Raw genomic sequence first — 23,084 nt, forward strand, 5'->3', positions numbered from 1 at the left:
GGGTTGTCCTCAGTGTATTTTCATCCACAACCTCAGCCTTTAAAGATCCCGAAGAACCATAAGACCTTTTTCTGTTCGTGTTTTTCACATGCTTCATTGAAGACTTTCTACATGCTTTGAAGATAAGACCCTTAAGAACATTGAATTCCCCTAAAAACAATTAAGACACATTAATAACCCTAAAGACCCTTTGGACCCCAAAGATGGTTAAGATTCCAAAGGCCTTGAATACATTTAAGATCTCAAAGACCATAAACGCCACAATGACCTGTAAGACTGTTAAGACCTCGACACTTAAGACCCCTTTGCCCACTGATGTTCCCTTAAGACTCCTTTACCCACTGATGTTGCCTTAAGACCCCTTTACCCACTTATTTTCTGGCTCTCCTGCCCCCTGCACAGTTTTATATCCGCCCCCCCCATCCACCCGAACAGCTCGGTTTCCTCCCCACCACAGGTTCTCCTAACACCAATCCACCTTCCCCATTCTCAGGCCTGCTGTCTCTCCTGCTTCTCTCACTTCTCAGGACCCCCACCTGGCAATGCCAGGTAACCCTAAAAGCAAACAAATAATTACAAATGATTGGCAAAACAAGTTATTAATAAGCAGCTGTAATACAATGTCCACAACAACATTGTGGGGGGAAAAGTAATGGATAGACGGATATCCAATTTCAAGTAACAAAACGCGAACAAGAAATACAACACAAAGTATTGAAATGAAGTCTGACAGCAGGCAGGGCGTGGAGAGTTCATCCAACAAGTCGATAAAAAGTTAAATCTCGCGAGATTTCACATCCAGTTGTGTTCGAACACGCAGTTGAACCTCATTGAATTTTTTTGAGGTTCATATGAAGCAGTGCGGTGTCCCAGCATTTACAGAGAGCATTGGTAATTAGAATTGTAACTTAAGCAAAGGAAGTGCATTTTAGTGTCAAAATAGCAACCTGCTTCCAAACTGTTGAGCGATTTGACCAACTGGTGAACATTAATCTTTCGTACGAGGAACCATGGTCGTGCAGCGAGTGTGTATCATCGGAGCCGGAGGGAGTGGTCTCACGTCCATCAAATGCTGCCTCGATGAAGGTTTGGAGCCAACGTGCTATGAACAGAGCGAAGATATCGGGGGGCTGTGGCGATACAAGGTGCGTTTGGAGCGGAGCTTTCTTTGAAACTCTCACATTATTTTAAAATTTTGAGGAACCAGATACTTAAAATAGTGTAAAACTGTGTACATGAACCATATTATGAACTATGTACTGTGTACATTAATCTCATTCCCATGGATTTTGTTCCTTGGAAAAGTTTTGAAGTTCACCTGAATATTTAATCTGTGTTCGGTGACAGGTAGCCTGGTGACAATATTGAAGGGATCCTGTACCAGAATAGCAGGCTCACTGCCACATCCATTCAAAAATAAACAAGAGCGAGAATTTATTTGCAAGAAGTTTATAAAGTATGGGGAAAAAGTCGGAAAAAACACAGGTGAGAGAGACAGATGATCAGATGGATATCACACCTATAGTACCCTCTTGTGAAACCGGTGGGGGACGAACGAGCAGCAATTTCAATTATATCAAGCACAATCAACGTAAAGATCAATTACTGAACCATAGTTTCAAGAAGGAAACCAGACATAACACACGCACGCACGCACGCACACAGATACACATTGTTGTGGGCCGGCGTTCGTCGGTGATAAACCACCACCAGGGGGAGCAGTAGGGTCGTCTCCCACCGAACACCCGGAATTTAGGTCGTGACTCTCGGACAACTCCGAAAGGTGACGGGTCACTGTGAGAACCGTGGTCACCAATATTTCGACGGCGTGAGGTAGGGTCCACTTGTCTAATTCCAATTTACCTTACTACCCATGCCATCTAACTACCGGGGAAACCACACCCTCGGCCGACTTTGTCCGACTCCAAACCACTACAGTGGGATTCGAACCCACAACCCAAAGTCCACGACCCACGAACGAGACCAAGCCACCACGACCCCAGACCGCTCGAACCACGACTACCACTGTTCGGTCACCACCACTACGGTGAGTCACCGCAAAGGACTGCAGACCGCTCAAACCACGACGACCACTGTTCAGTCACCACCACAATGGTGAGCCACCGCAAAGGACCGCAGACCCCTCGAACCACGACCACCACTGTCTGCCATCCTCTCGTTTTTTACCACCACTCTCTTGAGGTCTGAGCGATTTCTTCTTTCGCCATTCGCCTCCCATTGGCTGGGGCGCGCGTGCGATGCTCGCCCTTGGCTCATTGGGCAGAGGAAACACTCCATGCCCTTTTTTGGAGCGGGGCTCCGATCTGACGCGATGGAAGCCCCGCGCACGTGTGTGCTCGGCACGCCATGCGCGTGCCGATGGTGGCAGGACCGAAGGAGGGATGTTGTTGTTGTGGTTGATGTAACCTAAGTAAAAAATAACTCGGAGCGCACACACAAAATTCCCATTCGACAGAAGGAGGGATTCTAACTATAAACACATACTTATCAAAACAAGCTCAAATGAGCTAAGATCTTCGTCCTCTTAATGATAACGTCATAAAAACGAATATGACGTCATAAAAACGAATATGATGTCATTGTGATGTATCAGGTTTGCGATAAATTATCTGTGCTAATGCCCGGCTTAAATCCCGCAAACAAAATTCAAACAGCTTGCCTAGTTTCGGAGATAATGGTATGGGCGATTTCCATTAGTGGCGATGTTATGACGTCAACTTTTCTCGAGGAAGAATTACCAAAATCGGAGATGGTTACTGCCTGCGCGTGGGCTTTCTGCATATAGATGGCAAGTTTCACGAAGATCTGATGAAAACTCTGGGTTGTGAAATAAAAAATGTCAAAAAATAGGAATGACGTTATAAAAATTGATATGACATCAAAGTGATGTATCATATGTGCGGTAATTCATCGCTGCTAATACCCTGTTCGATTCCCGCAAATAGAATTCAAAAAACTTGCCTAGCTTCGGAGATAATGTTTTAATGCGATTGCCATTAGCGGAGATATTTTGATGTCATAACTTTTTTTTCTTGGAGGAATTTTCAAAATCCGAGATGGTTACTGTCTGCGCAGGGTATTTTTACATACATATGCCAAGTTTCAGGAAGTTTCGATGAAAACTGAATGCTGTGAAACAAACAAGCTCGAATGAGCGAAGATCCTCGCCCTCTTAATGATGACGTCATAAAAACGAATATGATGTCAGTAGGGTGAATATACTGATTCTGGCTCACTTTTCCCCATGTAATTGAATGGGGGATTTTCAGCGATTCATTTTTTTTTCCCCAAAAAGTAAACCCCCTTTTTATCCCAAGGTATATTTATTTGTCTCCCCTTTTAATCTGGGAACACTTTTTTTCAAACAACCAATGCAATAAGATAAAGATTTGTTCAAGTAGTAAAGTAGTAATGTGATTTGTTAAAGGTGATTCTAAAGAAATATCTGAAACATGTAAGCCGAGGAACACTCTTTTTCAAATAACCAATGCATACTGTTTAGCTCACTCATTGAACCTATAAAGATTTGTTCATTCTCAAATTCCTTCAATAGTTAATTTTCTTTGCACAATAATCCCCATCTAAAATATTTAAAAACAAAACATTTGAATCTTTATATTTTTTTAAGATACCCCTTTTGTGCCATTACGAAATGATAAACTTCTCTTAATGCTCTTGTTTGACCACCTCCTGAGCCACATATCATTTTGAGATTATAATAAATTGTTTTTTCATTGTTCAATTGATAACCATCAAAGTTTTCAGTACATTCAAGGATATTTATTTTTTTTCTTTACAGCCTCTAACTTACGAGTTTTTAAATTGATTTGCTTATTTGTTTTATTTACCTTTGTTTTCGTTATTTTTTTTCAATAACACTTATTTGATATTTTTTACATTCATTATGTTTTCCATTTTTATACCAAGACTGAGATTTTCTCCACTCTTTAGTTTGATTAATACTTGGTTTGACCAATTATATATTGTGAAAAAACGTGGCGGTAGCCCTAAAAAACACCCTAACCCATCTTCCCATCGTTAAAACACAATCTATTTTATACACTCTATCATACAATATCCATATGGAACACAATCTATTCCATTATCTAAAATAAATCTCTTATCATCAAAGGCTCCTAATGCCTTTTTATTTATTTCTTCACTATATATGTTATGTTTATAACTTCATATTGTATTCATTTTCCTATATTCTTCTTTCTTATTCATCAAACATTTGTAATAATTTCTAAAAGTTATTGATTTCTTTATTACATATTTCTTTATTCCCTTTAACCTCTTATCAATCTGATCACCATACTTAAAAGCATATGCCTTTGCTCTCAATCCAATAAACTCACTCATTACTTTTCCACCCAACTCATCCTTAAACTTACAAATAGCCTTTTCATTCTTTTTGGAAAATAACTCACTCTTCTTACTAAAATTACTTGTATCATACACTCCAATATTTTTCTTCATATATTTATAAACATCATCAGTTTTTATATCGAGGATAAAACTATCAGTGTCCATATACAACAATGAAACATTTTCACCATACTCTTTCTTTAAGCCATTATACAAATAATCATACATCAATATCTTTGATAAATCAAGAACTGCTGTTCCAATGTAAATTGGTTTATCCATTACAATACTTTCCTTTTCCATATGAAGAGCAGAAAAGTTCTCTGAAAAAAACCTCTTCTCTCTTAAAACTTGGTTTATTTATCAATCTCAAAGCTTCTTTCCAAGATGTTGCAAATCTAATATTTTGCCTGTTTCTAACATTCTCCATTGTCTTTCCAAAGACAGCATTATTCATCAATTTATAGAATTCCCCTTCAAATTTTACTTTTGTATTTGTTCTCATATCTGTATTGAATTTAAAATACCTTTTTCATCCAAGGACTTTGTTTAAATTTTAAAACTATGAATTTTTGCTACTCTCAATCCTTCTCTCAAAAACTGTTTCAAGCTTCTCTGATGCAAAACATATCCCTCTTTATCATAGAATGTTGTTAATAACTTTTCTGTTGATTTGCCTTTAATATTAAAACTTTTATGATAATCACTTAACCATTCTTTCTTTGGGGTTTCTTTCTCACATGCAAAAGGAAGGTCTTTATGCTTATTACGAAGATCACTTGGGTCCCTCAAATCAACCTGAAAATAATAACCTTCTTCTTCCTCATTCAATTCCTCTTGAGAAGAAATAACAATATTCATCAAAGCCTTTTCATAATCCTTTTCTTCCACCCACTCTCATTTACCATAATGTAAATTATGGTAAATTAGAGAGATTGAGACATTGCCCATCCATACAAATTATTAGCATCAAAATACATCAAATAATTACTATCTTTTTCACTATCATAATTTGGAAGATATTTATTATTTGCTTTAGCATATCTTTTTGAACATACTTGTGATACTCCACCTGTCTTAGACTTCTCAATCATCAAAAGCATATCTACATCACTGATTAAATCAATATCTTGTTTTGTCATTTTCAACATTGCACTCCAAGCTAAACCAGGAGCTGTGAAATAGTGGGCAGAATCTAATCCATAACAATTTTTATTATGACAGAGTGATCTAAAAGCTTCAAACACATCAGCTAACAATAAAACATCTGATTTTAGATACAAATCATGATATTCTCCAAGGTTCTTTATCTTAAATATTTTCCAAATTTCTTGTGCGTGTTTATATTCCTTCTCACTTATCTCTTCTTCATAAAGGTTATGAGAGAAACTTTATTTTGAAGGAAGTTGTGTTTCTTTAAATCTCATAAATGAATCCATATAATCATAAGCATAAATTCCCTTATTTGTAAGAATTTTCTCTTTACTTTGAATTTCATTCCTTGTTTGAATTTCCTCTCTAGTTAGAATTCCCTCTTTAATCAGAATTTCATCTTTAATCAGAATTTCCTCTTTAGTTAGAATTTCATTCGTTGTTTGAATTTTCTTTATAATTAGAATTTCATCTTCAGTGAGAATTTCTTCATGAATTTCCTCATTAATTAGAATTTCCTCTTTACTTTGAATTCTCTCTTTGATCTGAATTTCCTCTTTTGTTAGAATTTCCTCTTTTGGAAAGAATGAATTAAGATTTGGAAAGGACCCCGTGGAGTTTAGATTTGATGCCAGTGGTTTGATGCTAGGCTAGTGGTGTTCCCATAAACTTGTAAGAATCTAGAAACCGAATACGAGTTAATGGTTTTGTGAATATCATTTTTGTAAATGAAATATACTTTTGACTTGTGTTTGTTATAGCAGAAATATTCCCTGTTGTTTTTGAAAGTTCATTTATAAATAGATGTGTATCATAGTTGGCGCTGTTGTGAAGAAAGACTGGAATAAAAGAAGGAAATTTATAATTAAGATTGCAACAGGAATGAGCGGGACCTCTATATTTACCAGTAAGATGAAAATGATCCCTAACTTTAGACTCCTCAATTTCCTCCTCACAAATATGACAGATATTGTTCTTTCTAAATTCTGATTTTTCTTCTTCGGTTAATTTCATCGGTTCATTTGTTTCTTTCATTAATTTAGTTAGTCTTATACAATCCTTTTCTATTCGTTTTACAAACTCTTGTGAAGCTTTTTTCCACTATAATGTTCAAGTTTATTATAATTTTCTCCAACAGATGATTTGATATAATAACAGAAACCACAAGGAATATGTTTTGATATTTATTTGTATATGATTCTTTTGGATTCGGAGAAGCAGTATTTATCTTTTTTAGGATACATTCAAAATCAGCGTATATCAAAAATGGGTGCATGATAGATTTATTATAATCTTCAAAATAAATATTTTTACCAGGTTTAGGCATTGTAATTACAGCTGATTTCTGATTACTACAATATTTTGAATGTTGTTCGAATCGTTCTTTTGTATAAAATGAATTAAGACATCGCTTACAAGGATATATTTTGTTTGCTGTTCTGAATACCTGAGAAGAGATTAATCTTGATAAATGATTGATGTATGTATAATGTGAATTCTTTCCAACACTAAAATATAAAAGATCAATGTGTGTTTCTTCATTTTTATAGTTTGAAATTTTTAATATTTGAACTTTGTTTCTATCCGTTAATCCATTTACATTGATAGAAAGATTATTCTTTTTCTCAAATTTAGGAATATCTGTTAGTGGCATTGGGAATTTAAAATCTTTAATGTCCAAGGTATTCTCATATTTCATATATTGTTTTACTCTTTCTGACTTACAATTTGGTGGATGTAAGTGAGCAAGAACAGACCAGAGAAAACATTTATTATCATTGTTCTTAATATTAACAACTGCCTTCTTTAGTTTTATTTATTTTGGTAATTCAATCTAAGAAGAAGCTTTAAGAGGATTTGATTTTAGAATGTGTATATCTAAAAAGATGATTTTTTTAAATATGAAATCCACTTCCTACCACTTTATTATCAACATCCTCCTCTTGTCTTAATAGTTCTTCATAAACCCCACTATTCAAAAAATCTTGAAATGATGTTATAAAATGAAGATCTGTTCTCATATAAGGAGTTTGTTCTTCATCTTGTCTTTTCATATTCATTTTCACGCCCATATAAAACTTTAAAGTTTTCATTTCTTTTAATGTCTTTCTAATAACTTTTTCAACATCAGGTTTCACTATTTCAATTGATTAAGCTATTGATGATGGACCAGGTTCTCCAAATTGAAAAATCCTTATTTTTACATGCCCTTTAAATTCCCCATCAGTGTTTTCAATATAATAGTCTCCCTTTACTTTAAACTCATTTTTCTTGTGTTTTTGTGATTGAAGATGTCTATTATAACTACTCTTCAAAACATCCTTTGAGCAGATATCACAATGTTTTCTTTCCAACTCAAGAGGAGATATTTGATGAAATAGATTAAATGTATGTTTGTTGGTTTGAAGGTGTTTTTTATAATATTTATATTTGTGATTACAAACATCGCAGTACGTTGTATTCACCATATTTATAAAATAAAACTTTGCTGAAACTAAAATTTTCTTGATGAAAATTTAGTTTAATTTATAGGTGAATCTGTGCTTAAAACCATTTTATCCTCCAACTTTTTTCACTTAATAAATACAATGTTTCAAGACACAAAAGACAAGTTTCAATCAAACTCTTCATTTGTAAAAGATACTGAGAAATATGTCAAGGATGTAAAATTGAACAAAGATAAATATAACAACTATTGGATAAAAACAATTATGGTGGATAAGATGAGTTCTTCAATTTCCTTCAGTGGAAGGGCTTTTAGTATACCTGGTAGAACATCAATTTAATTATCTCTAACAAAAGTTTCTCCTCACCTTCTGGTAATATATTCAAAACTAGAAAAAGCAATGAAACAAGAAAAAGTATCAAAAAACAAAAACCTTATGGATGAAGCTTTAGAAAGAAAAGATAAGACCATCTGTAATATGCACGAAGAAATTTGTATTTTTTTCAACAACCCTAAAGATGTAAATCCTGATGAAATAAAGGATGTTAATATATCAGGTGAAATGACATTTCATTCAATAGTAGCTAAGGATCATTTTAAAATTACCTTGAATATTAAAAATGTTGTAGTTGAATCTGGTGATGAAAAAAGTATGTAGATATCGATGGTAATATTATTAAATATGAGTCAATATGCAACTGAAAGTATAGATGAATTTCAGTTTAAGTAAAGTTTTACTTTATAAATAAGCTAGACTTCCCTGATTCTCCATATGACAAATTTGAGAATTGTCCTGCATGTGAAAGACAGGGACTAAACACAGAGTCAAAAGCCGATAAACAATGTATATTCTGTGATTATCTTCTAATTAATGATAATAAAAAATTTAAAAAGGAAAATAATCATTTTAGATTTCCACCAAAAATGAATTACTTTTCAAGATTGATTAGAGAAATGAATGTAAAGTGTGAGGGTGACAACACACCTTTCCTTACAAGGGAAGAAAATGGACGTATTAGAGAAATGTTCAAAGGATTGTTGTTATATATTATTCATGGATGTGATTTTCAGGGAAATATCAACACAAGATATTGCATAAATAAAATAATGGATTTTCTTGAAATTAAACCTGAACTTAGGATAAAATATAGAGTTTCTAAAAAAGCCAATAATAAATTAAATAACCTGTTTTCCAAATATAGAAATGAATGATTTTTTTACCCATTTGAGAAAATAAGAAAATTTAACAATCATAAAAAATCTTCGAAATTCATTAAGATGTCTCATAGTTGGTTCAAGCGGATGGGGAAAAACCTGCTTACTTTTGAAGATGCTCCTGACTCCCAACTTTTTAGATTATGATAATTTAATAATTTTCACAAAGTCGAGTTTTCAACCATAGTATCAACTACTCTCACAAGGTTTTAATGCTGGTCTTCAAAAAGAAGATATAATCGGTTTATTTAAACTTCAAAAAAAACCTAAATGATTATAATATAACATTGAAGATATAATTCAACTGTTTTGTGATACACAGAGATGTAAAAAGAAATCAAAACCGATAACTTGTATTCTTAGTGAAAATACGGATGATATACCGTCTCCCCAAGATTTGGATAAATCAAAAAAGAACCTCGTTATCTTTGATGATCGTCTTAATGAGAGAAACCAACGGGTAATGGACAGCTACTACACAAGAGGGAGACATTCTTCTTGTAATTGTATTTATCTTAGTCAATCATACTTTCAACTTCCTCGTCGTTCCATCAGAAACAATGCTCATACTTTTATTTTATTCAAGTTCAATTCAATAGATATAAATAATTTTTGGAGAGTTAATTGTTCTACATTATGTAGTAAAAAGGAATTTGGGGATTATTTGAAGCACACGACTGAAAAATATAAATACGTTGTTGTGAAACAAGATGAGATATTAAGGGATATATTTATTTATTTTATAAGCAATTTTATACATAAATGACAACTATTATTATAAACTTGTGGGTAAATCTGCTTCTGGAAAAAACTTTCATAAATCAAGGTTCTTGTTTAGTACAAATGAGAATATTGTAAATTTACTGAAAAAACACCCCGTGATACGCATTGTATCAACAACAACTTGAGCAATAAGACCTGGAGAAGTAAAAGGTGAAAATTATCACTATATTTCAGTGGAGGAACATATGCGATTGAGGAATGAAGGTCAAATATTTGAGGAGGTTTCTCTTTCTACAACAAAATATTCACATTGCAAGAGTGAGTTAAAGAAACTAAAATCTGGTGGTCTTGGGATATTAGAAACTAATCCAGAAGGAACGAGACAAATTATTAAACATCTGAGCGGAGTGAAGATTTTATCATTCGGTTTTTATGTTGATGAAGAAACTCAATGCAAACGTATGAAAAGCAGAGATGCAAGTATTAGTGAAGAAGAAATTACAACTCGTATTAATGTTAATAAAGAATTTGATGAAATATTTAAAGAAAAGGATTTATTTGAACACATCTACTTGGATGATGAAGAAAAGGAAAATTTCCCTGTTGATCTTTACAATTCATTAAATGATATTTTCCAAGAAATAAATGGATGCGAAAGAAAGAGCAAGAAGATTTGAGGAACATCAAGAGTTGGTTTCAAAAGTTGTAAAACAACAGGAAGACATAAAGAAGAAACGCAGACAGAAACTAATGGGCGAAGAAGCATTTGAAAGAAAACAAGAGAAATTTTTTAAACCACTTTTAAAAACTTCCCAAGAAAAAATGAAAGATGTTTCCACAGTTCCCACAGTAGAATATACTCCTAAAAAACTTCAAATGTTAAAAGATTTTGATCAAATGACGGAGGAAGAATGAGAGCATTTAGGAGAATTAGAATATGATGATGAAGGTTTATTTCAACAACTGGAAGAGATTAATCGACCCCCTGATTATATTGTGAATGCTCTTCTAAACAATGAATATTCAGCGGATTCAAAAACCAAAGCAGGACTCATTCCAACAGAACAACCAGCAATATTTCATCTTGTTCAAGAAAAGGTATTGATATTTAATGATGAATTAAAGTTATTGGGTTCTGCTCAAACCCCAGTTAAACTAACTCCGAGATTAATGTTTCTTCTCACAAAAGATGGAAGACAAGGTTCAACTGTGAGGGATGAATAAAAGTATATTGATAAACCATTGGATATGAAAAATAATGATGATAGAGTATATATTGATCTGCTGAACACTCTAAATTATAGGGTTAGTATTTCTGGTAAAAGTAGGAAAAATGAGAAGGAGAAACACATTATTCAAGCTTTAAGTATCCTTGGTTCAGGTATTAGTTTTCTTCCAAATGAACCATCACAATGAGTTAATAGACTGTTATTGTTGTTACGTAGTAAGAAGGCTAGAAATAACAATTGTTTTAATGAAGCATCAGCCATTTTAGACCAGTTGATGAACATGAAAATAATTAATAAATCTCAATATAAAGACATTTTATCTCATATTAAATAAGATGAGAAGCACAATCCTGAGTTTTAATTTCACAACAAGCGACCACACATCTTCATTCCCATACCCACTACAACTTGACCCAACAAAAGAATAGGAGGCATCTTTATTGTCCATGGAAACTTATAATACCTTATTTAATATAACCGAGAAAAATGACAAGTTTAGTTATCATCCGGGAAGTGGATACAAAACTGTATGGTCTTGATAGGGATGGTTATGAGGTGTGTGTTGGTCCTCATGGGTCAGGAACTATGAACCAGAATAGCACTAAGTTCCTTGACATTGCAAGAAGTCATGGACTTAGGGTGGCTGGTTCATGGTTTCAGTGCCCGCAAGCTCATCGCTGGACTTGGTATTCCAATGCTGGCGGTGCGGCAAAGGAGGTTGACCATGTCCTCATTGATGGTCGCTGGAGGATGATCCAGAACTGCAGGGTCTACTGGAGTGCTCAGTTCCTCAATACTGACCACAGGCTTGTTGTTGCAACTCTAAAGCTGCACCTTAAATCCTGGAGAATGGTACCATCCCAGCCTAGGCTGGATGTTGGCAAGCTCAGGGACACTTGGGGGGTCTGGGTGCTTTGGGGGGGTCCTGAAGAGTTGTGGAGTGCCTTCAAGACCACCGTCCTTGATGTTGCCGTTGGATGTCTTGGAACTCACCGCAGGGCAAAGAAGAATTTTGTCTCTCAAGGGACACTGGATACCATTGACCAGAGTCGCACGGCCAGGCTGAATGGCAGAGCTGAGCTGTTCAGGGAGCTGAGGCGTAAAACTGTATGTGCACTGAGGGTGGACAAGGAGGCCTATGTGCGAGGAATCTGTGAGGGGGTAGAGCATCACCTGTGGACAGGTGATTCTCGTCCCGCTTACAGGGGAATTCGCGCATTGCGTTCATACAAGCCCATCCCTCGGAGCACTGCAGTTAGAGCAGAGAGTGGTAGGCTCTTGACAGAGGAGTCTGAAGTGAAGGCCCGCTGGGCCGGTTACTTTGAGCGGTTGTACCAGGCTGATCCCCCAGCTGTCGACTTGGACGTCAAGGGTGTTCCAATCCCTGTTGCTGACCCTCGAATCAACTGTGGTCCACCTTACCTGTGCGGGAGGACGAAAGTCCAAGTCTTCAGGTCCGTGGTACTTCCAGTCTTGCTCTATGGATGCGAGACTTGGACTCTGACCAAGGATCTGAGATGGAGACTTAATTCCTTTGGTACCAGGTCTCTTCGGAGAATCCTTGGCTATCGCTGGTCGGATTTTTTTTCCAATGAGCGGTTGCTGAGAGAGACTCGGATGAGATTTGTTACATGCATAGTCTGTAAGCGTCAGTTGCGGCTGTATGGACATGTGGCTCGTTTTCCTGACGCTGATCTTGCTCACCAGATTCTCTCAGCGAGGGAGTCTCATGAGTGGAGGAGGCCAGTGGGCCGACCACGTGCCTCGTGGTTGCAGCAGGTTGACCATCATCTCAAGGAGATGGGGATGGGCCTGGCATCTGCCTGGGGGATGGCCAGACGGAGGCCCCTGGAGTACCGGCGGAAAGTGGACGCAGCGACGCGCTGTTCTGGCACATGTTCCCATACCTGACCTGACAAATAAATATTCCTTGGAATAAAAAGGGGGTTTACTTTTTAGGGGGAAAAAAATGAATAGCTGAAAATCACCCATTCATTTACATGTGGAAAACTGAGCCAGAATCAGTATATTCACCCTACTCATATACATATACTGTGCACACATATACACACACATATACATATACACACATATACGTATACACACAGACATAAACACACATATACATATACATATACACTCATATACATGCACACATGTACATATACATATACATATACACACATATATATACTCAAACATATATATATATATATATATATATATATATATATATATATATATATATATATATATATATATATATATATATATATATAAATATATATATACATAAACACACATACGCAAAGACCCACACACAAACACACAAACACAGATATATTATGTACTGGTAAGTACTTACAAAAGCTATTTGAAGTTGCAACCTCAACTTATAACCAATTTACTGATTTCCCAACTGCCTGGATCATCAGCTGGACATCGTTTTTCATCGAGGTTTCGATCCTTTCTGCCCAGAACCTCTCCGAACCGTGGATCCACAACCCCGGTCACAGGTCCACATCAGAAGACTACTCAACATCAATGGACCTACAACCCAAAGTTGTGTCTCGACAGTCAGTCTAAACAGCAATCCATCCATCCATTGGGGCCATACTCTGAACAGAGCGTTGGTGCTGCCTAAGCAGTCTCCTGGGCTATTGGGCACAATCCTGGACGGGTCGCCACTTCAACACAGGGTGCCAGCAAGGTGGTACTCATTTTGCCGACCTCAAAGATGACAGGCATAGTCATCTATCCATCCATTGGGACCATACTCTGTGCAGAGCATTGGTGCTACCAAAGCAGTCTCCTTGGCTATTGGGCACAATCCTGGACGGGTCGCGACTCCGACACAGTATTCCAGCATGCTGGCATTCATTTTGCCAACCTCGGAAGGATGACAGACCGAGTCAACCCCACCTGGTATTAATTCAACAGCCATGCGGGATTTGAACTGAGGATCCTTGGATCCCAAGCCCACCACCCTAACTATTAAGCCAACACCAGGCACAACACAGAAATGCAATAGTCTTATGCAAACTTATTTAATTATTACTTTTATGATTACAACGCAGCCAAATAATTTGCTTCATGGAGGTTCTCACTGTTCCATGAGCCTTCCTTGACCATGTATACAAAAAAGAGCAATTCATATGGAATTGTAACAGGCATGGAAGCACAAGGACAAATTATGCAAGATTGTCTTGAAATTTATGACTAAATTTACTGCATACAGAACTGTTGACTTTTTTATTTTTTTTACTCAACAATGTCAAGGCTCGTATATAAGCTAACACACAGAACGTGTAACAAGGGGAGCAGGAGACAAGAGGGACAGGATAGGGAAGCACAAAACGGTGGGGAATAGGCACATAAGGAGATCTGTGGAAAGGAGAGGGATGGGGCAAGGTACACAGGGGAAACAAGATGGACACTGGTGGGACTTTCAGGATGGAAAGCAGAGAATTTGAAGGAGGTGGGTTTGGGGTGGATTAAGAGGGGATAGAAAAGATCGTGGTTTTGGATGGGGGAAAAGAAGAGATGGTGGTGAACAGCTGTTTTGAAGGCCTGGATGGAAGAGTGGGATGGAAGCGAGTGTGGGAGTTTATTTCAAAGGCGGGAAAAAAGAGGAATGAAAGGGTGAAGGTGCGCAGTGATTCTCGATTTTAGTAGTTTCACCAGAAGGTGGTTGCTGGCGGACCTTGAGCGCCCTGCGGAAATATGGGCGGGACAGATCGTAGACAGATTGGGGGGTGGGGGGGGGAGCCGGAGGAGAGACCATAGAAGACAGAAAGACCACCAACCTGCCTGCAGTGAGAGAGAGCAAGAGACCCAAAGAGTCAGCCTCATCGTGGGAGATACCGTTGATCTTAAATACCTTGGTTTCCACAGCGTGAAGCCGAAAAAGTTGAGGCAGGAGCACCAACTTAGAGAGCAGTGCAATGCTCCATCAGTCTGTGGATGAAAGATTTGTATGTGGTCAGGAGCTTCGGTGTGCTAAGGAAGGACGTTACATAATGGAAGAAGCCCAATTGGTGACTGGCTTTGGAGGCCAGTTTGGAAATGTGGTTTCCCAGGAAAGATTATGGCAGATTGTGAGGCCCAAAAGTTTGAATGAAAGAACTTCTTCAAGAGGATTGTTGAGAATGTAGATGGTGGTGAGAGGGTGGGGGTTCCAGATGATCCTTTTAGACGGAGAGACGGAGTGAGAGTGAGAGTGTGAGATTTGTCAGGATTGAAAGAGATGTTCCACGTGTTGGACCAGCTTGTAATTTTGTCCAGATCTGCAGAGAGTGAAGAGGCTGCTGCTTGCCGATCTGAGGGATGACAGATGGTACGGCAGAGGGTGTAGTCATCATCAAAGTGATAAAGAGGATTTTCCAGAGGCTCAGAGAGATCATTGATGAAAACCAGAAAAAGAAAAGGGCCCAGAACGCTGCCTTGAGGAAATCCAGCCTCGACAGAAAGAGGGGGTGAGAGAATTCCATTAAGGGACACACATTGACTGTGACAGAGGAGGTCTATAAGGCATGAGTGGAGATGGCCTTGGATACCATAGGAAGAGAGTTTTGTGAGCAGGGTAGGGTGCCAGACCATGTCAAAAGGACACGATATGTCTCGGGTATTTGGCTCTGATATCAAGTTTGGCATTGAGGACCTCAATCCATTATTGGGAAAGCAGGAGCAGAAAGTCGAGGGGAGAGTGACCTCGTCTGAATCCCAATTGATGATAGGAAATCAGAGCATTGGAGAAAAGGAAGGATTTAATGTCGGAAGTGATGATAGATTCCATAACCTTTCTGTTGATTGGGAGAAGGCTGATTGGTCTGTAGTTGCAAGAACCTGTTTTTGCACCTTTTATGCAGGTCAGTCATGTTTGCTGATTTCCAAGCAGAAGGCAGATGACCTTGAGCAAATGAGAGAGGGTGAGCAAGAGCAGAAGAGCAGATTTTTAGGACATGTGGGCTGATGCCGTCTGGATCGTTTGCAGAATCAGAGTCGAGTTTTGACAGCAAGCTCACCACCTTGTCTGAAGAAAAGGACACATAGTCCAGGGACAGTTGGGTGCGAGCGGGTAAGGTGGGAACAGAAAGCAATGGGTTTGGGACACAATATTTAGAAGCAAACACGGAGTTTAGGCATTCAGCCATTTCATGTGCAGTGTCAGCTGTGCGGCCATTTGAGCTAATGGAAGGGATGGAGCGTGAACATACACCAGAAACAGACTTGACTCGATGTCATCAGGATTTGGAGGAGGGAGATAGGTTTCAGAGTTTAGACTTGACATTAGAAAGATGTTGTTTTCTGGCTCTTCTCAGGGTAGACACACACTTTTTTCTGAGCTTTATGGAAGGAACTGAGATTGCCTTCAGTTGGACTTGCATTCCATGAGGCAAAGGCAAGTTGTTTGAGGACAACTGCCTCAATAGTCCATGGGCTTATGTAACATTTTCTGGATTTGTCATTTTTGGGGTAGATTCGTGGCACCCATGTCTAAACATATACAGAAACTTCACTGGTTTAGAAAATAAAGGGTGCCAGTTTTCCCATTAACATTTAGGGCCTCCATTTTGAATTTCAAAATGGCCACCGCCGAAAATCTTCTTTTAAAAATAACATTGCAAATTAACCATAACTATTCATTCAAATGTCATACAATATTTATTTTATTTTATCTAAACTCATATAAAGGGGACAAAGATTCATTAGAAGCAAACTAAGAGCACTAGAAATACTCTAAATATTGGGACAAATTCAATATGGCTGCCTGATTTTGGAGGTTTTCGATGTAAAATGCCATGACTTTTGAACCAATGTCGAGACATAAGAGGATGTTTTTGGTGTCTAATCATATGTTTTTGCACAGGATTCCAATAATAACAACATATTTATGATTGGAACACTTTGCCAATGCTCCAAATCATTTAACAGAAATAATATAGAGCATGTAATTCAATATAAATTTATTTGGGCGGTTATGGTCGTAGTTCATGAACTGATCACCCTAAAAAGGCGGAGTTGTTACATGTTTTTCAAAACATCTACTTTCCACTTTGACTACAGACCAGAAAAACCACAGATATCTAGATATCTTAGTATGAGAAGAAAGGTAATTTTGTCTAGTTTAATGCGTAAAAAACAGAAATAAAAAAATATGCAATAGTTTTTGTGTAACAGGCAAATAAGTGATACAAGTCAGGGGTGGAGTAAACAGGCAGAGGCAGCGGATGTGGCGGAGGTGGCGGATGTGGTGAGTCAAATTTGGAATAAACTGAATTTATTTCAAACAATAAGCTTTAATCTAATCTATTTTGTTATTTTTAGGTGAGTGACACTTGGGACTTGCTGTTGCATGATGCAAAATTGATTATTCAACTCGTTATTATTCAGCAAACCCTGACCAATATGTACAAACTCCTAAAAGAGATCTAGTAAATATTGTTACGAATTTGGAATTCAATTGCACACAACATATAGGTTCCCTTAGTCAGCTATGTCGATAAGTGCATGTTCCCTAGATAGCTCACCTTCCATTGTTTAAATGTTTTGAAATTGATTAGATGCGCTGCGGATCGATTTAATAGTTAGGGAGCAAACAATGGAGACGTCCCTCCCCCTCATCCGCGAAGAGGAAGAAGAACCCTGCGGTGACGTCAACAACTCCCTCCCACCCGTGGTTGAGGAGGGGTGGATCACGAGGGCATGAGTCACGTCGGGTGTGGGGGAGGGTTTGCAAAGGATAAAGAGGACATCTTTTCTTTGTTCAGAAGGAGTTCGTAAAGAGTCCCGTGGGAGTCTCGTGGGCAGAGTTAAAAAGAGTCGTGAAAAGAGTTCGTGGGCTGAGTTAGTGAAAGTCCCGTGAAAAGAGTCCCTAGAGAGTTCGTGGGAGTCCCGTGGCAGAGTTCATGTGCTGAGTCCCGTGGGAGGAGTAAGCTTTTTGTTTCGGCAGTTGGGGGAGTCGAGAGGAAGTCAGAAGCCAAGGAGCTGCGTGGAAGACCGGGCGTCGCGAAGGAGACGCGAGCTGGAGGCGCAGCCTTGCCTGCTGTGTCGCGCAAACCGCGCGTTCGTGTGGAGAGAGCCGGAGAGAGCTCGCCTGCCACACGGAAGGCCCGAGCTCGACCGCGGCTACGCTAGCTGCCGTGGGGAAGGAGCATCGCGGGTCGCCCAAGCGCGTCCGTGTGGAGAGAGCCGGAGAGAGCTCGCCTGCCACACGGAAGGCCCGAGCTCGACCGCGGCTATGATAGCTGCTGTGGGGACGGGACGTCGCGGGTCGCCCAAGCCAGACACCACGAGGGTGCAGGTAACCTGCAACGGTCTCGTGGGACTCGTTCGGTCTGCCAAGTCCCACGCCATAAAGACCCTAGAGGTTCAGTCTGACCCCATTGCCTTTGATGGGTGTCTTTTTCCTGCTTTTCTTTCAAATGAATGTTTGTGGCGCCGAGTCCCGTAAGTAAAACTGTATAAGTGACTGTACATTAATAATTGCTTATAGACGGTTGTTGTTCTTTTGTCGTGCTTTTGTTGCTTGTTTAATTGCATACATGTTTCATTATAATAAATGTCCTTGTGTAAATGTAAACCTGCTCGTTTCGTCCAATCCCTCATTGACTGAACATTTCGTGTGTTGGGAGTTAGAAAGCTGTTGGTTTGCCGTAATAGGGGGACATTTGGACCGACGGTTCTCGGCGATTACGCTGCTCGGAATCGCGCACGGACAAGCTCGCCTCGGCGGTTTGTTCCGTACGGGATCCGTTGAGGGTGGAATACCCCGGAAGTTGGATCACGTGGGTATTTAGGTACATTGAAGATTGGCAATCGACCCTACCCCACGTGATCTGCCGATTGGCGTATTTCAGTTCTTGTACAAGGACCCGTCGCTCGGAGTTATCCGGGCGGCGATCTATATTCCGGGCGATCGGTCGGGCCGACTCGACTTGCGGCTCCGTTCAGAGCGGTCGGTTGGCGGCCGACCCCCAGCCTGTAACAATATCTTTACATAGTTATGTATCTAGCAGATTCTCAGGATTAATTTGGCACTTGAATTGTCCAAAACGGCCAAAGGATAACTGATCCACATCCAATTTACTCAGAAAGGGTGAATTCGAGATAAATGCGAAAATGTGTTTTCCTTGTAATGCATTATCCATTAAAGTTCATAATTAAAAATACCATATTCGCCGTTCTTTAGTGGTTTTTGCTTATTTTTTTCACACAAGTGCATGTAGCTTGGTGATGTCTATCAACACAGAGAAAACTGAAAAAATTGAATATTTTGACCCTGTAACGCAAATGATGACCAGTTCATGAACTATGACCATTTACAATTAGAAGATGGAGAAGTTTTTTTCAAAGGTATGAAAATGCTACATGTATGAATCAGGAGTGTCAATGTTACTGATTAAACATTTATCGTTGTCATTGCTTCAATCATCTTCTAGATCTTCGCCAATCCTTGGTGGTGTTATGTTCATACAGCTGTCACCTTCCCCACCACATTTGCAAAGTTCGGTATAGACCACACTGTTTCCTCTGCATGAGCACCTTCTTGAACACTTTGATTTCTCACAGTTACACCTGACGAACTGCAGCACTGAGACTGGAGCTGGTGCAACCTGAGAAAGAACAATCAGTAGCTTTTTGTCTTTGTTTCGCCACCCCAAGGACAAAGGGTCAAGAAAAGTTTGGTTCAATACCATATCCTGGCGCCAGATATTACACTGGACATGGCCACGGCGTATATGTTCAATCCATGCTTCCTGAGTCGGTGGCAGTTTGTCAACTCCTTGTTCATCTGTGAGTTGCTTGAACAAAAACCATCTAGGCATCTTTGCTTGCCCAAAGTGGACTCCAACTGGAGAGAAAAGAGAGCAAAGAACTCTTCACAACCACGAAGAACTTCTTCAGATGGCTCAGCCCCTTCGCCGAGGTCAGCTAGTGCTCTCAGAATGGTGGGGCTTACCTTCAGGAAAGTTGTAAAGCACCCCTTCTTTCCCTTCCCTTGGTTATGTCCTGTGATATCACAGCCTGTGAGAGCAAGCCAGTTGATCAAAGCTGCTGATTTCTCTGGGCCAAGCTTGTCATATATAGGCTGTAGGAAGACTTTCCGTCATGTTTTGCTTGTGCCCATGATTAGTGCAGAATGGTTGCCATGTAGTGGTTTCTTCGTAGAGCCAAAAGTAGCACATCAGTGTCTTGTGAATATATGTGGACATTCATTTCATTGCTCGCAACTTCTACAGCATGATAAATTATAAGAGTGTCCGCCTCTTCCTGTGTGCTGACACCGGTCATTGTTTCAACTTCATAATTCGTCATGACCTCTTTCCATGTTGCAGTCATAACCTTGATGGTACTGTAGTGGATGAGCTGATGGGAAAGGTGGAGAGTTAGTAAATCCTTTGTGCTGCTGCTGGTGAGAAACATCTTTTTGTCTTTGATGCGTTTTGAGTCTTGAACAATGTAGCATTTAGTTCCCTTCAGCTTGCCTTTCTGCCACTCTCTAGTCTGCTCCTTCAGTGATGCATTCTTGGTGTAATTATCAAATCTAACTCGCACTTGACAATATCCACGAGCCTTTGAGTCAATGAGTGTGACAAAGGATGTTGCAAGTTCTTTGCAAGTCTTGAAATTTTTGACTGCCATTAATTTCTGTACCACTCCCATTCCATCAACTACAAGACTTGTCTCAGATCCCTCTTCAAACTCGGCAGGTTGTGCAGAAGCTTGAACTGTGCCATTGGCCACCAGATCTTCCAGAAGCTTTATCACTGTGCTCTTGTCTGTAGTGGGATGCTTCCTTGATCTATAGATTCCTGCAATTCAGCACTGAACTCGATCTCTGCAGAAATAAATTCCACTGTATTTTCTGCCTGATGATCTCTGTTGCTGACTCTTTCTTTGGCTTGTATGTACTTGTGCCAGTTAATAGTATGGCAATTTTTGTGATATTTAATGTCCCTTGAAAGAAAGTCGCCATCAGTTATGATGTTTGCCAGGTTTACTTTCCATTGTTCATTCCCGCTAACATCAACTATGTTTTGGATTGACACTCCAATATCGACACTTCGACAAGTAATAAGGCGTTCTGTCTTACCACCACAAATCTTCTCGTTTTGACAGAAGAAACAGTGTTCCTTTTGGAATGGAGGGTAACGAGATCTTGTTAGTGTGCTGGTAGATGCAGGAGTTGCTTGCTTTGGGGTGTTAGATGTTTGTGATGCGGGAGGGCAACCACCGACTTTGCTGTATGACAATACACTTGATTCTTGAGATAAAACTGCTTTGTCATATCTATCTTTGTCTCTCTCAATGCGTTGCTTGTGTGTTGCTTTACCATGACATGATTTGTGCCACACTGCATGTTGGTTGTTCAGTTCTTTTCCAGATATGCCACTCAGTTGTTGATGCAAACGAACATACTCAGGGTTTTGATATTGAGCCCTCTTGCTTATACAGTCCAACAATGATTGGTATTATTCCAGTTCTGGTAGTCGCAGATGCTCCAGCTGATGAACACCTTCAATGTCAGTGAACTTGTCTCCTTGACACAACAAGCAGATTCGAAAGTCAATGGAAGGTTCAGTTGCACGCTTCTTACATGATGGTTCTCCACAGGATGCCATGGTTAATCTGGAATCGTAACCAGAAGTTAAATTAACAATTTGCCATAAATTTCAATGCCTGAAGTATTTTATAGGATGGGATGTCCACTGTGCATTTTTGGTCTTCTGAAATAAAGCAGTAAGTTATTTGGTTCACAGTGGATATGCATCATATTGCAAGCAGAAAATATTCGTCAGATACCAGTAATAAGTGTCACATTCATACCAATATTTCTTGACATTAACATCAAACCTGTTGATATCCATGCAAACAGAGTTCAGATGAACAGTTGTCTCAACTACAATGCATTTGGTACCCAAACTCTATTTGCACACACTTTGAATTTTATGTTCAAAATAACGTTAAATAGCGAAAAATCATCCATATAGGGTAAAAACGGCAGCCATTTTGATATTCAAAATGGAGGCCCGAAAAGCAAATAGAAAAACTGGCATCCTTTTTTCTGAATCAGTGAAGTTTATAGATGTGTTTAAACACGGGTGCCAAGAATCTACCCAAAATTTTGCTTTTTTTTTACATAAGCCCACAGACTACATCACAAGCTTCAGTGTACCATTGGTGGGAGAAAGGGTAGGACAACTGAAAAATGAAATGGGATAAATCTGTGCATGAGAGAGAGAGCAAATTTCTTTGAAATAATTCCCAGGATGAGTTGATGTTGGAGGAAATAGAGATGAGAGACCAGTCTTGAAGTTTGATGGCTGCTTGAAGACCTTGCCAGTTGGCCTGAGTGAAATTCCAGACTCAACGATGCTGAAGTGGTTCTCTAATAACAGCCAGAGAGATTCTTACTTTGACAAGCATGTGGTCAGATGAACCGATTGGAGCAAAGAAAGAACAGCAGACGTTTTCTGGGAAATTGGTCAAATTCAGATCCAGAAGAGATGGACGACCATTGGTTGAGATCTTGGTTGGGAAGTTGACAGATTATGTCAGTTCCAATGAGTCGCAGATGTCTTTTGCTGAAGAGCCATGGAAGGTGAGGGAGGCACCCACACCCAGACAACAAGCATGATGACAATTTAAGTCACTACATATGAGGAAGAGAGAGAGTTGCGATGAGAGGACAGAAGTTGGAGAAAGCTGTTGAGGTAATAACAGCAATGGATAACTAAAGAGAGCAATCAGAGATTGCAGATCCTCTCAGGACTTTTGTGTGGCAAATAAATGGAAAAATGTAATAAATGAAAGGTTACTGATTACAAATGAACAGTCGAAATAGTTTAGTTTTAAATGTTTAAAGCTCAAAGGTCTGAAAAGTTGTTAAGGTCTAATGGTCTGAATGTCTCAAGGCTGAAAGGTAT

At 39.0% G+C, this 23,084-nt stretch overlaps 1 protein-coding gene and 1 long non-coding RNA gene across 3 annotated transcripts in view; one reads left to right on the top strand and one right to left on the bottom strand.

Annotated features, from left to right (window-relative positions):
* The window catches only part of LOC147026191 (flavin-containing monooxygenase 5-like), a 187,298-nt gene that overhangs the window by 56,780 nt on the left and 107,434 nt on the right, over window positions 1-23,084 (top strand). Inside the window, exon 1 of one of the 2 annotated variants that reach the window (XM_085881348.1) lies at window positions 802-1,145. The exons of the other annotated variant lie outside the window; for it this stretch is intronic. Coding sequence (XP_085737474.1) covers window positions 1,011-1,145 — 135 coding nt within the window. The 5' untranslated portion in view covers window positions 802-1,010. Of the gene's footprint in view, window positions 1-801; window positions 1,146-23,084 lie in introns of those variants that run through there. 2 annotated transcript variants of the gene reach the window in all.
* Window positions 1-23,084, bottom strand: part of LOC147026192 (uncharacterized) — a 66,903-nt gene that overhangs the window by 21,239 nt on the left and 22,580 nt on the right. The gene's annotated exons all lie outside the window — the stretch shown is intronic.

This window comes from Eptatretus burgeri, chromosome 5 (genome assembly GCF_056783735.1).
Source record: "Eptatretus burgeri isolate ZD-2024b chromosome 5, Ebu_testis_v1, whole genome shotgun sequence".
NCBI lineage: Eukaryota > Metazoa > Chordata > Myxini > Myxiniformes > Myxinidae > Eptatretus > Eptatretus burgeri.